This window comes from Parasteatoda tepidariorum, chromosome 10 (assembly GCF_982258835.1).
Source record: "Parasteatoda tepidariorum strain Cologne lab strain chromosome 10, Ptep-v5.0, whole genome shotgun sequence".
Classification (NCBI taxonomy): domain Eukaryota; kingdom Metazoa; phylum Arthropoda; class Arachnida; order Araneae; family Theridiidae; genus Parasteatoda; species Parasteatoda tepidariorum.
The window spans coordinates 100,984,629-101,000,893 of NC_141764.1; the positions used below are offsets into that span (position 1 = coordinate 100,984,629).

General features: G+C 30.1%; 1 protein-coding gene across 1 annotated transcript in view; it reads left to right on the plus strand.

Annotated features, from left to right (window-relative positions):
- Positions 1-16,265, plus strand: part of LOC122271957 (ionotropic receptor 93a) — a 43,262-nt gene that overhangs the window by 557 nt on the left and 26,440 nt on the right. The window contains exons 2-6 of the mRNA XM_087153509.1: positions 5,607-5,759; positions 8,140-8,388; positions 11,631-11,815; positions 13,196-13,360; positions 15,494-15,595. Coding sequence (XP_087009635.1) covers positions 5,607-5,759; positions 8,140-8,388; positions 11,631-11,815; positions 13,196-13,360; positions 15,494-15,595 — 854 coding nt within the window. The remainder of the gene's footprint in view (positions 1-5,606; positions 5,760-8,139; positions 8,389-11,630; positions 11,816-13,195; positions 13,361-15,493; positions 15,596-16,265) is intronic.

A 16,265-nucleotide genomic window follows, 5' to 3' on the forward strand; every position in this document is an offset into this window, starting at 1 on the left:
GTTTTTCTATAAATATTTTTTTAGTTTGATTTGATACACATATAATTTAATAGGGTAGTATTTTTTATTTTCAAATTTAGTGGGTCCCGCAGTGAACTGTTCGTTAAGACACGGTTCCCAGCTGATCACCGAAGTCAAGCATCACTGGCTGCGATCATGCGATCAGTGTGCGGGTGGGTGACCACTTGGATCAGCTTGCGTAGGGACCGAGGGTGTGCGGTATTGGTCCTCGTTAAACTGTTCTACCGTAAAGTGCTCGACTTCGCGTGCAGGTCGTCGGGCTACCGAAGAGGGGGTGCCATCCCCTCCGCAGAGGATCAAAATTGTGATGGCATGTCTTCGGATCATCCTCAGGGATGTTTCCCAGACAGTCGCCAATAGCCCATTGTGCAGCTCTAGTGTGACGTAAATTAACAACAACAACAATCAAATTTAGTGGCAATTGTAAAAAATGAGTGAAAACAATCCCACGGACAATGCGACGGTAATTTAAGGTAATGTCAAGGTTCGTCTCTTGTGAATATCAATCGATTGTTAGGTTTTCTCTTCTGAAATTACATTATGACGCATTCACATAGATTATTAATACAAATAAATTTCCCAGGGCGAGACGATGAGGCAACCACAAGCACTTCCACTGGTTCAAGAGGTCCACGAGGGTAAAATGCACAATATTACCGTGATTACAGAGCACGGAAGCAAGTGGAGCAGGAGAAACAGAGTCGTTGAATAGAACTAGTGATCCTTCTACGACTGCTGATTCTTCTACAATTAACGTCGCAGGTTACGAAGTTTAACTTCTTCCGCGCGGAGGGACTCCACGCCCTATTTTTTTATATTTATGACAGACAATATTTAAAAGTAATCGAATTAATATTATTTCATAATTGTAATTACAATTATTTCAGGGGAATTTTCTCTATATAACATAAAAACAGAATGGTCTAGCACAGTTTTCCATTGTTGTCGGTGCAATTTTACTGGCCGAAAAATTACGTGTTGGGATCTAGCTCTCCTACATTGAATTTAATATTGTTTTGGTTGTCATCAGCATGCAATTCATAAAAATCAAAAGGGCATTATTTTTCTATAAATTCTTTTGTATCCCTTATTTAAAGGTAAAATTACCTCTACTGCTAATATTACGTTTTTGATTTTTATTGTTTTCTAGATTAAGAGCATGAAACTAAGAATTTTTTTTATTTTTTTTTATTACAACTTAATTCTACACTACATTTTAATATGACGTTATTTAAATCAGTGTCGAATCTTCACCAAATTTTGTATAACAATGTATTTTTAACTTAAATGTTCTCATAAAACATGATTACTTAGAAAAAAATACTTATATTCCCTAATAAATCTTAACAGAATATGGAAAATATCTTAACTTGGAAACAAAAGTCTAAGTAAACAGAATTCTTTTTAGAACAAATATTTTAGGAGAATAATTTCAACTTTCGTAAGAAAAGCAGCCTTATGCCAAGAAACCACAATTATTGCGAGACATTCATCCATGTCGGTGAGCGGCATCAAACAATGGGCTCAGTCCCGTAGTGTAACATAAATTTTACGATTGTTAATAAATATAAATTTTACGTTACAATAGTACTGGCTCAAAAAAACTGAAACCCTAAATTTTATCAGTTGAAAACGATGTATGACAATACTTAAATTTTACATAAACCTACTTGGAGAAAACTTTTCTTGATTTTAGAATAGAACCCTTTACTGTTCGTCATAGTTTGAGAAATGCTTCAAGAGATATGCTTTACATTTAATAAAATTAATAGTTTTTTTTTAATGATTTAGTATTTGTAATTTTTGAAACAGTGGTGACTATTAAAAGTGCTACACGTGACCGGTAATAAAGTTTCCAAATTTTGCCCCATACTCAACAGTAGACAAGGTACGTTGCAAAAATAGAAAATTATCGTTAATGAAAAGTGGTAGCAGAGACAGAAGATCTCAAAGAACAAAATTGAGGAATAAACTAGAAAATTTTATCGTGTGTATAAGTAAGTGTAAAAGATACTTTACCACCCCTTAATTGTAATAGCGCTAGTTGTGAGATACAGTTCGAAATCCGACTACATCCCGCAAATCGTCGGTTCCCATGAGATCAAAGAAGTCAAGCATCACTAGCTGAGGTCAGTGAGTGGGTGTGTTACCACTTTGATTAGCATGTGAAAGACCGGTCTTTGTTCAACTGTTCTGTCAAAAAGTGCTCCGAGCTCAACAATTTGCCATGAAGGGTTTCTCCACAGTATAGCATCCTCTTAATAGCATTACAGTAGTGTGAAGCACAGCATCACCTAGCTGTCTTACAATGATACTTTATAATAGACATATGTTAAGCAAAGGGGGCACCCTCAATAATTTCAATTTTTTTAAATTAATTTTTTTAAAACCCCAAAAACCTATCTTTAATTTAATAAAAATAATTAATACCATTAGATAGTATATCAATAATAATTCTATTATTCTAATATCTTCTCTATCTAATATCTGTCAATCTATCTCTATTCTATATATCTATACTAACGAATATTCTGTCTATCAATCTCTATTTTTCTATTTATATATCTATCTAACGAAAACACTATTCATCCATTTATATCTAATGAAATAATAATCGATATATATAGATTTTTATAATCGCAAACTATTCTATATCTATTAACTATATATCTCTATCTACCTATCAATTAACGAAAGATTCTATTCTATTCTATTCTCTCTCTCTCTGTGTGTACTTGTATATATATATATATATATATATATATATATATATATATATATATATATATATATATATATATATATATATATATATATATATATATATATATATATATATATATATATATATATTATATATATATATTATATATATATATAATATATATATATATATATATATATATATATATATATATATATATATATATATATATATATATATATATATATATATATATATATATATATATATATATATAAAAACGCGAAAAAATTAAGAAAAACAATAACATTAAGTTCTTTTTTGCGGATATAATCGTGTGGGCTGATGAAAAGATTATATATTTTATTTTCCGGATTGTTTAAAAAATTTAATCCTTTTTTTCGGTTTTTTTAATTATATTTTTTTTAATTAATTTTTTTTTCTTCCCCCAGTTGTTTGTTATTTTTATTATCTTCTTTTTCCCCCTTTTTCATATGTCTGTAATTTACCTTTGTTTTATATTCATTTTGAACTAATTTTACTAAATTTATAATCCAATTTGCTCCAAGTAGAAATTTCTAGTTGCAGTTTAATAAAATATAAATGTTTATTATTCTTATAATTTTTAACCAATAAGATTTATTATATACGAAATATCCTTTTTTTTAATTATTTATGAATTTCAAATGTAGCGTACGAATTTTATGCATGTTTCAATAGAATGTGTTCTAAATTATTTTAATTCATTATCAAATAACTTTTAAAAACCTAGCACTGGACTTGGAAGAAAGGATTGCACTAAATTCAGAAAAATATTTTTAAAAAAGTGGTACATTATTGCACATAGTGAAAATGTTTTAGACTTTAAAGGAATCTCATTTCCAGGAAATAAATACTGTTGATAAATTGTAAATAAAATACATTATGACGAATCTGATTTTCTCATAATCTTCCGAGTAAGCTAAAAACGAACTAAATCTGTAAAAACGTTTTAGATATCTGTGGGTAAAGACATCAGATCGCTAATTACAAACCTGAAATAATTTTACTTTTACAAACTCTTTCATCGAAAATATATTTTTTGGTATTTAGGATTGTGTAAGAAGTTTTACTATTTTTCAATCACGTCTATATGTTTGCAAAATTAAAGTAATAATACTAATAAGAACAATTTCTAATATTTACTTAAAAATGTAAATATTAAAAAAAGTCTAGGAACAAAAAGTGCGAAAAAAATCAATACACCGAATTTTTTTCATAACTATTGTTTGAAAATACACTTGGATACCAAAAAAAACGAATTTTTACATTATCATCTCTGGAAATATAATTGCACAACATTCTTAACCTTTTTAATTTTATAACATTCATTGAACAGTCTACCCGATTTGGGATTTACGACTGCTGATGTTCAACTCCGTAGCCTTGTCATTTTGAACCCAATACAGAAGACAAGGGAACCCCTAGATCAGGGGTGGCGAACCTTTGTACACCAACGTGCCATTTTCTCTAAAAAATTGCTTAATGATGTCATAGACGTGCCGTCAAATAATTTTGACTTCGTGATTATTGGGAAAAGAATAATACTAATTACTATCAACTCAAAACTCTTTATTTACAATGAAAAAAAACTACATTCCGCAATGTCTCAGTTATACAAGTAATTCAACTTAAAGTAACATCAGTGTGACTTCTGTTGTTGCAGATTAGATGATCAGTAACTTATATTAGGTTGTAAGATGTCAGTTTAAGCAGGACTGTTCATTTTTTTGCTAGTTATTTATTGTTAACTTGTTTTTTACTCTTAATAATTGTTTTTTAGAAGTAATTTTTAATTTTTTTTATTAATAATTGTTTATTATTTTGTTTGTTTTTGTGAATTCTAATTTAATTGTTACGTATGCTTCTTAGCGTAATAACATTTGTGTAATAACAATTCATAGTGTAACAACAATGGTGATCGGTGGAGTGCAAAAAATATTGTGTCGCGATGGCACGCGTGCCATTGGTTCGCCATCCCTGCCCTAGATCAAGCATTAGGAGAAATTTGCCTTCGTGGAGGACTTTTTAATGGATAAAGTTAACTCGCATTTGCGTTACATGGAGAGGAAAACCACGAAAACCTACCACGTCTAGCCTTTCGTCAAGGGGACTCTTACCCATTATCCGTCTTACCCATTATAGGGGACTCTTACCCATTATATAGTATTTTAAGCCAGCATTATGGTACATGTAAGCCGGGTGAGAAATTTATATCGACCAGCAATTGCTGAGATTCGAACCCGGTTCTCCTCACTGATAGACGAACACCTTAGCCACCACGACTCCATTCTAAACATTGACAAGATGTGGTTATAAATGAGACATTTTACTATGGCTTTTAATTTTAGGAAAATAAATCATCAAAACTCAATCTGGTCAGAGTTTCGCAGCGTGCCTTGAATACATTACATAATTTGTCTTGTCTGTAAGTTTTCAATTATTGCCGATATAATAATCATTAACTCCTCTATTAAATACAAACAATTTCTCTTAAAATGAAAGACATTTATAAATCGTTTTCTTTGTATTTCTTCTAGAGTTTTAGTTTCAATGTATTTATTCTAAAAAATTAATATAAAAAAACCGCATGCCTCCTCAATTTCTATCTCGCTGCCATATGATGCTATACGTAATCCCTATGATGCTATACGTGAAAATCTTCTTAAGCTCTCAAGGCTATGGCGTTGAACATTGGTAGCCGTAAACACAAAATTTTCTTTGCTGTTAAACGATGATTATAAAATAAAACAAAATAAAATCAGACACTCGGGCCTACATACTATAAATAAGACTTGATTATATTAATTTGTTTCTTATGTGATGGATTTTAATTTTATAGTCGTCCTATTCGGTCCTTGTAATAAGCCTGTGTCCAGTTTCTTGCATGTAGTGCGACGCTCCATCCGAAATAATATATTTCTTCAGTCAGACACGGAAGACTTACTGTTCAAGAGAAGGATCAGTCAGCATGTCAGACACGATCTTAGTGATGGTAAGCTTCTATTATCGCTCTTTCATAATAATTTGTCTTCGCATTAATAAAGCTATCAAACTGTCAGATAATGTGACCTTTTTAAAAAAAATTTTAAATCTTTAGTAACCTAATAAATCCCAAAACGATGGGACAAATTGCTTATAAGTAATTGGGTACTTGTACTTCGAAATGAAAAAAAATCACAATACTCACACATGTACCTATGACGCCAGTGCCAGCTGATTGTTTATAAGCTAACGTAAACAAAACTAACGTAAACAAAAGTCACGTTTCAACAACTAATCATGAGCAAGATACCCGTACTACGTCTTCGTATATATTTTCTTCTCGCTAAGAGTGAGGATGGAACTAATAATTCAAATGTTATAAAAGTACAGTTTTGTACAATTCATCGAGACAGGAAAGTGAGGTATTGTTTCTTAAGCATTTTTTACGCAGCACCAAATAAAATCAAAATTGAGTCGATGGAATTAATTCTTTTGAAGCTGTAAGGGTAACAGCAGTATAAAAATAAAGGTTAAAAGTCATGAGTTTTTATGCGAGAAACACGCATTACTTTTAAAGCATTAGTATTATCATAAAAAGAGAACATAAGTGGAAAAAGTACTTCAAGTGTCTAGATAGAGGTGTACAAAGATCCTTAAACCTTTAGAACTCTGTTAGCTTCTAAATTGTTAATTCTATCTACTTGATTTTGACTCAGCTTCTAAAATATATAAAAAACCATATCTTAGATACCGAGATGGCAATGCCGGATGCGTAAAGAAGTATTAGTACATAGCAACATAGCTTTAACTTTAACTCAATAAAACCTGTATAACTTTATACTATTAGTCTTATTGGGTTAGTATTCATTCAACTTAGCGTAACTACACACTTCATTTGTGTTCATATCAATATTTAGTCTAATCTCACTTTTGCCTTTTTCCCACAGAATAAATAGTACATAAAGTGCCAAAATATTTTAAAATCACTGTTAGTGCATGAAATTTTTATCATGTACTAAAATTTATGAATGATCTAAAATTGATCATGATCTTATCACGAAGTGCAGATTTGTAACATTGATTAATACTGTAAAACTGTAAGGGTCTCCAAATCTGATGTTTGGCCACTAAGAAAGTTGTGTTAAGAAACACTTCATTTTAGGTTAGCACCAAATCGAACTTTCATGTGCAATTTAAGGGGTATAATTTAAATTTAAGCACTTAAAATGGAATAAGCTTGCGCCAAACTCTCGTTCATTTAAACCACACAAGAATTGTTTTCACTTCCGGAAACACTACTGTTGGAGATTTTTGAATATCTCCAATAGTTTGTTTGTAATCAAGAATCAGCTGGTGTGACGTTTGCTGCTTTCTGCTCTAAAATACATTTAAAAACAATTTCACCGTTAAAATATGAAGGCATGCTTTTAGTTGTGTTTGTAATAATTATAATTTAGCTTAAATGATTAGTTTATCTAATTTTGAAACTTATAATTTCTAAATGCTACCTTGCAGTTAAGCCTAAATCAAATTCGGTTTAAAATTCTCTGTGTTCTACACGTATGTCTGATTTATAAACTAATTTTATTTTAAGAAATATAATGTATACATGTATTCTAAATTAGGATTCTTACAAGATTCGATTATTAGTTCAAGAATCATTAACTGTTAAGCTTCGTAAAAATAAACCATGTTGTCCGATTTATTTCCTGCTTAAATGCAACCACAGAGTTATAATTTGACTTGCTGAAAAATGCCATTTTCAAATATAAATTTAGAGCAAGTTTTTGTTTGAACTTTATTGCAATTTTAAATTAAATGTTTTCTTTTTGTTTCAAATAATCATACTTTATTTATTAATATCGAAGCATTTATTTATTTCAAGATGAGCTCGCATTTGCTTTGATATCAAAAGTAACGAAAATATGAATAAATAAAATTAAATAAATAATAGTAAGAGATTAGGTGGGGCGAAATATAAATCAAAACGTTTATACCCTAAATTTCTTTAAAAAATACTAAAGTCTCGAAAGAGATAAAAACCATTTTCAATTTGAATTGTTATTTAACATAAGGTCATCGTTATAGCTCGTTAACAAGTACAAATTCACTTTCTATTTCTTACTCTGCCACACATTTTATGGACAGCTTTAAATTTTATTTTTTCAAATTCAGCTGATTATTTGTTAAATCCAAGTAAACGTTCATTTTGCTAAGATTAATAAAACAATTTGTTCTACGTAATATTATAATAATTATGTATTTCATAAACAATATGATTTTGTTTTTGAAAAGAAATTCTATCAAGGAAAAAACAAAGATAAATTGGATGCAACTGTCTTGGTGAACTAAGCGGTGTGAAATAAAAACACTCTGATAATTAATTGCAGCTTGTCACTGGATATCTCACGAGACACTGGCAGTGGTTGCAGTTCCAAGTCAAGAAATTTCATGGGACAAAGTGAATAATTCAGCTTCGAGCTACCTCTTGCCTTACTCCGAAATCTCTGCCCTCGAGTGCAGAGTATGTTCTTCAAGACAAGAGAGACATCTGGCAATGAAGGAGATAGCGGTATTCGAGTACTTGAAGAAAGAATACCTGCATGATGTCATCATATTGCATGAAGATGACGACAACGGTGAGTTTATCTGCATTCACATAATCCAACTAATCCAGTGGTTACTAATTGGCGGCCCGTGGGCCACATCCGGTCCACCAAGCTTTTTTCGTGACCCTCCAGCGTAGTTGTCATTTTTTGCGGACAATTTTCGTAAGAAATCTATATATGGGTTTAAAGTACTTTTCTTCGTTAAAAAACCCTAATTTCTTCGTTTCTGTGAAATTTAGCATACCAACGGTGAAAAAATATTTTTCTCGGGTAAAAATCTACTTCTTATTTTAATTTGTAATTTAATACTTTTGTTTTGTACAACTTGATAAAAATCTGACAGTAATATTTAATGTACCTTCGAACATAAAAGAGTCCTATATAAAATTTTGATAAAGTTGCTGCCCGCTTTTTGACTAGTGTTTTTAAAAGCGGCCCCCGGCCTCATGTAAGTTGGAAACCCCAGCTAATCTTATGACAGATGACTGTTATCCAAAGAAAGGGTTAGTCTGGTACTATTTGTCGCAACGTCCTGCTCATCTATAGGAAAGAGTTTGCGCGTATATTATCTTTAGAACTGTTTATGCAATTCTAAAAACGACGATCTTTTAAGTTTTAGCGAAAATGATGTCACGTTCTTGCTTTGTATTTCTCGACTCATGAATTTGCTCCATAATCTACTACCAATACAACACTTAAATGATTTTATTGTAAAGAGAGCAAATGAAACCTTTATTATTTTAATCCAACTCTATAGTTCTTACTTCTATATTCCGTTGCAAGGATAGGATTTATAGGATTTAAGAAATCGTCTGCATAGAGTTCCGTTTTATTTAGCTATCAAATTAAATAATTATGTGTTCGAAACAATATAAAAGGTTTTAAAAGTTAAACTCGTCGGGCAGAAGTTATTCGAGCAATTTTTTTTAAAGAAAAAAAAAGGCCGGTGCTACGTCGGCTCAAGAGTGAGAGATTTTCGTTTGCGCTTGGAACTTGGCATCCATTTGGCGTGCACTTAGATACTAACTGGCTCTCTCCATAGAGATAATGGTTTTTTTTTCAACTTACAACAGAGTACAAGCATAGATTGAGCAATAAATGTACATACAATATGTGAAATAACACTCTATATAGAGATTGATATCTCTATTGAGATTGTTAATAGCTCAATGTGTTAGATACCAATTAATTTATGTAAATGAATATTTCAAATTCAGGTAAACAAACATATTTTTTGAAACGAATTTGGATTTTTGACAGCAGAAATGCGTTATGTAGCCGTGATCTGAAAAATATAATCCCAATAGCTAAGTCAGTAGAGGGGAAAAGAGTAAGTTTGATCCTTTTAAAGCACTCGACTGGTATCGACATAAAAGTGGAATTAAAATGAATTAAAGTTTTAAATTTATGTTTGGTAAGCAAGGGTCTTGAAATTATAAATTTAAAATAAAGTTTAAACTTTATATTGTCTATTTTAAAGTAAGGGCAAATTCGTCACACTAACAGCTCTACAACAAATTCCGATGCATAAATTTTGGAAAAACTGCTCTTCAAGATGAATATTGTGATTACCTGTGTTTCGAACAAAAATCTTAAGAAATTTCAAAAAGACAATGAAATAGAACTAAATATATTGTTAAATATTGAATTTTTAAAGAAAATTCTAAATATTCTTACTTAAATATTGATAAAATAACAAATTAATGCTGCTGAGACCTTATCTTTTAGTTCTAAAATAGCTAACACTATTCAATATTTAAATAAAACTTTCAAAGAATTCTATAATAAGCTTTTCTTGTTTTCAGCGTAAAGAAATTTTCTCAAAATAAGTGTTCTTCATTAAATGCCTTTAAAATGCAAGAAAATTCTGACTAAAAAATAAATTTGAAAATTAATTTCTGAAAATAAATTTTAATTGACTAAATTTAATTTATTTAAATGAAGAAAAATTAAAATACTCAAAGCATAACAAAAATAATTTTAATTTCGTGAGTTTACTTTCTGTTTCGTCGGTCAGCATATAAGGAAAACCAAATGTAACTTAATTTTTGAACATCCGAGATAAAAACCTAATTTTGAAAAGCTAGGAAGCTAAAGTTCAAACTATAAATGATAATAAAATCGAAATTTTCGTCGAAATTGCTGATTTTCATGAAAGATGATACCTTAAAGCTGCACTTCGTAAGATCTGTCGTCTTATGAAAGAGCACATTTTAACTGATAATATTATATTTTTATAACTTTTGTAGAGTTTTTAACAGTTATTCATAACTGTTAGGTTAAGTTTCGTTCCTCTTTAATCTACACTTTCTATGTTAATTATGAAAATGGCGCAAAATCTAAAATATGATAAAAAACCACAGTTGTGCAAGAATGATGAACACTTAACTTTTCAATATTTGAATACTTTCTCCACCGATGCATGAGACGAAATTTAAAAAATATTCATCGACTTTTATGATTTTCATCTTGGTATCAAAATCTTGCCAAATTGGCGAGTTTTTAAAAAAAAAGATATTTTAAACTCCGGATAGTTCTTAAGGCGATTTTTTTCAAAAAAAAGATATTTTAAACTCCGGATAATTCTTTAAGGGAAGATTGCATGAAGAGTAATACAGTATAGCTCATCGTTAGGATTGAAACAGGCACAAAAAACCCATGATCGGGAATGTAATCATGCACTGCTGGCCCTACTATGAACTGACTGTTCATGCGCATTTGCTCAGATACTTTTAAACTGCTAAACTGTCTTAATTTCAAGTTTATTTTTTAGTATAATTATAATATTATGAAAATTTGCATTCAAATTAGATTTAGATTCAGCAGTTTTATCGTAAGTTTATTGTTTTGTTAATCAACTTGTTTGTATCTTGGACCATAAAAATTAGATCATTACGCGAAAAATTACTAAAATATTTGATTTATTTCTTGTTTGTTTGTTTTATGTTTTGAGCCTCAACTTTGAAAAGAAAGACATGTCTAGTTCTTTTCTGCTGAAAAAAAGTTATTGCCTTGAATTATTTTTTATTTCATTCTGATTTGTAAAATATAATTGTATAATGAAAGCCCATTTGTATAATAATGGGACCTTGTAGTTCGTTATTAAACAAGAAAAATAATGCTTGAAAAAGGAAGAAAAGACTAAAATGTGACTTGTATTTCTAAAGAGTTGGGATAACGCTTGTTGCTCACATCTTCTTTAATATTATTTTAATTCAAATATTTGCATTATCCATTCACTATGACGTTATGTTTGCATCTTTCTATTCTAGAAGGTTTCCTGTTGTCGCATTTGTTGAGCACACACAGTGTCCGGGTTTCTCACCTGCAGGCGAATGGATTTTTGAGGAAAATGAAACAATTCTTTAATTCTTGGAATCTTGCCGATTTGACGGACGAAGGAAGACTTCTAATTTCTCTAGGAGTTGGCAACACGACTGATCAACTTCTAAAAAGAGTGAGTTGCATTCTAATTTACACAAATTTTACATTTACTTTATGAAGCTATCATTTATATTTAAAGTGTTATTTATTCATTAAAAAAATGTAACATTTCAAGTTTTCTTCTTTCACGAAAAAAAGAAGAAAAAATAGAAAGTGGATTTTGAGAAAAAAAAGAGAAAAGAAACAAAAACAATTCTTGAATTTTAGATCAATAGCACGTATGGGGTATGTTCTTCTACAATAATTCTGTAATTCTTCAATTTTATTCTGTACATATCAGCAACAAAAATTTTTTTGTTTCTTTCGTCAGTGAATAAAAAGAATTAATTTAAGCAATTTATGGCCCATCTAACATAAAGGCTTAAGTTGAGTTACTTGCGATTAACTTGAAATGACTGCTTTTTAAACTTCTAAGATAATATATCATTTTCAGCCAAGAAAGCCAGGAAGCTTTCAAGATTTGGCGAATTTCTATTTTATTTTTTTTTCTCGAGCAAATGTCAATAAACTACACTGCTGTCTATTAGATATAAATAAGTGTAGCTAAAGAAGTACACAAAAAAATTTTAGACTATTTTGAGGACTTTATATTTGAAATTTTTTTTTATCCGAATTGTCATGTTTCGTGAGAATCACCCCTATATTATAGATACTCGAGTTATGGCTCGAGAGGTGCGTACGAATCAAAATAATTCCATGCGGACAAGGTCATGGGCAAGAGTTTGTACCAAAAACATATTCTATTCAAATATATTAGATAAATTTACTAAGATCATTAGACAAATTACTAAGATCTAAAAACTTGCTTACATAAAAAGTTCACAACAATACATTTTATGCCCAAACATTATTTAAAAGAACCTTTTAAGCCTTGGACTATTACCAGATATTATTTTGACACTGATACAATAGGGTGTAATACAATAAGGAACAAGTACAGTAGTGTAAGGTATAATAATTACACACTGTTTAGTTTTGCCAAGCCCAGTAAAAAAACTTTTTTTTGAAATCTTGTTTCATTTTACAGAGAATGATATTTGAGTACTCTTTTCCTTAGTTATGTTTTCAAATGTTTGTACTACAGGATTTTATTTTCCACTAGACTTAATTGGCAAAAAATTCTCAATAACTGAAAAATTTTTTAAAAAAAAGCATACAGTACTGACTTTCTAAATCTGAAATGGGCAATAACGCTGCACATAGTGCCTTTTATTACAGGTATCAACTGCATTTAATGAATGCAAATGATCCAGAATTTTTTTAACATGACCAGCACAATCTTATGCACCATAAAGTTGACTTTTGTCCCAATTTATGGTTTTGTTTTTCAACTAATATTTATAACTTATGTCTCTTTGCTCAATTTTAAAATGTTAAACAAATTTTCTATCAGCTCGTACGAAGCAGCATGCATAACATTAGAACAAAACTGCTTGTGTCTGACTGCCCTCAAAAATGGCAGGAGATCTTGTTCGAAGTGAAAGCGTATGAGATTGATTTGGTGGTCATCAGCCCTCAAGTCGATGTACACCTCAAAGATTGCCCTCTTGCACTTGAAGTAAGTCTCTCGCAAACACTTTGTTTCTTAATTTTAAATATAGCTGTTTGATGCAAATTATTTGACTTGCGCAGTAAGTTGAGAATCTTTTTTAACTTCGAAACTACCCAAGTTGATTGGTTTGATGTACCTGCAAAAAATCTTGACACTATTTATAAAACTGTAAGAGTAATGAATTTATTTATTTTACACCACAATTAAAAGAAATTACGTCTTAAAAATGATCTAAACTTATATTTATTTACCTAAAACTTAAATTTTTTCTTTTTAAAATGCGATTTATGGGAAAGTACTCCCCCGTTTCAGTTCAAATTTTGTAACTCGTTAAATAAAATTACATTTTTTAAAATGATGTGAAACTTTATATGACTTACAGTTCGAAATTTTTTCAACTTTTATTAATTAAAATAATAATTAATTATTAAAATGTAATTTTTGAATTGAATTATCTTTGACAATTTTTTTAATTGTGCGTGAAAATTTTTCAATGAGCCAAAAAAATTCCCGAGATACGGCGAAATATGCAAAAAGTAAAATTAAACATTAAGGGATCCAAACCTTGGATCGCTCTCCAGACTAAACTATTAGGACCCTATTTCCTAAATTGCGGCTACCCCTCCCCCCCCCACTTTGAAGTTCAAGAGTACAAATCTGTTGAGAGGAAGATACGTTTTTGCGTCTGATTTCTTAACTTAACACGTCGTCTGCACTAATCAATTACCCTATTTGATGTCATCCCCTCGAACCAATAAGATTGAATTCTAGCATGCGAAATTCCGATCAATAGATTAAACGTTATTCAGGGTGTTTCGTCCTTTTTGTAACATTTCTGTTACATAATATAAATGTTTTTTTCGTTCATCCTTATTATTTATCAAATGTCAGTTACTCACAGGTCTAGTTTATGGGCCATTGAACTTCTAGTTTGCTAGTTTTTTTTTAATAATTCTACCTGAATATTCAGGTACTGCTGAACACTCACCCCGGTTGCTTGCCGGCATTGGCTGATCAGAGTCACATAGAAAAATCCAATACCTGATCTGCAACACTAGTACCATACAAAGGACGTTATGGACTTCCTTCAAAAGCCTAAATGATAAGATCTATAAATGTCGAAAGAGAAAGTACTTCAGGAACTCTCCATACCTGCATGAGAAGCAAATGCTTAATAGGATTGTCGATCTAAGAGGGAAGTCAAAAGTTGAATTGAATGATAATCCATGTTAAATGTAATACTCTGAAGAACAGCAGCCCTTTTCTTTGGAAATAGATCAGCCATTTTATTTCCATACATTCTACTGTACGAGGGGGTCCTTTATAAAGAAATTATATGCAATATGCCTTTAACATCATCTCTGCTCTGATTAACTTACGTTTGTACACTTGGTAATTTAAGATGGCTAGTAGTGCAGGAATTGAATCTTGGAGAAATTCTACTTTCCCTAAAGAATTTCCGAACAGTGACCCAGGAGAAACCCAGGATTCGCTTCCTGACCCCGAAGAGTCAGGCAACCAATATAGACGTGAAATAATCTTCAGCAAGAAAATGTCATTCAATGGTTTCAAGAGAAATGATTTTTAAATGTTCTAGACTCATGCCTTGCATGCTCAACCCCATCTCTATATCTAGCCTCCAATCTCAAAAAATATAATCAGCTGGATTTATCAGAAATAACGAGTTATTTTTTTCTACAATTTGCAATATTTTTGTCATTTTTCTGACTTCTTAAACTCTTTGAATTATATTTTTATAGTGTCAGAAAGTCTTGACCAGAAAAATAAAAATGGGACAAATGGTCACCATCCCAATAGTAAATCATTTAAATACATTGAATAACCTGTTTCTATCAATGTCTGATACAGCAGCAATATATCGCTCCACCCTGTTCTACTGGAACTGTTGTTGTGTCTATCTACGCAGAAAATTATGAAGAGAACAGGGTTTATTCCCCCCAAAAGTATAAACACGATTTATGAGCCAAAGTTAGGAATAAATCTTGTGAAATAAACCATATGTATGCTAATATCTGGAATTATATGACAATGACTGTTAATTTTCTTTCCTTGTTTTTTTTTTTTTTACTGTGTTTTAATTTTGATGCCAATTTCGAAAAATTTATGGTGTATAAACAGGTCTTACCAACGGGATCCCATGGCCACAAACATGAAGAAGCATGTTCTCCACTTTCAGCAAGGCAAAGAATGCTTGGACAAACCATTCTCATGGATATTGATGTATGTAATATAGTGCGCATTCTAATTTAATTGGATAATCTTCATTTAGGAGCAAAAAAAGAATTAAACTATTTAAAAACACTATTTTTGTCTGGATTAAATTCTAGTGTCGATCTTTAAAACTCATTTACTAAAAATTCTTGTGTATGGTTTTCGATTTTCGAAAACATTTCCTCCATATATACATATATAGCGCAACAAAGACAATAGAGAAAACACGAAAAATAATAAAGATTAATGAAAGGTAAATAAATTATTAAAATAATATATATATATATATATATATATATATATATATATATATATATATATATATATATATATATATATATATATATATATATATATATATATATATATATATATATATATATATATATATATATATATATATATATATATATATATATATATATATATATATATATATATATATATATATTAAAAAGCAGACAAACAAAATAAAGAAAAGATATTATCTTTTCATCAGCTCACACTATTATATTCGCAAAAAGGAGTGCTTTTTAATATTGTATCAATAAAGCAAAAGCAAAATATATCAATACAATAGTGCAAGGAGCACTCCAAAAAAATTTTTGTGACGAAAATAGAATACAATAAATAAATAAAAAAATTTTTACGTTCTATTTTAGTTTCAAAATTTTTTTTC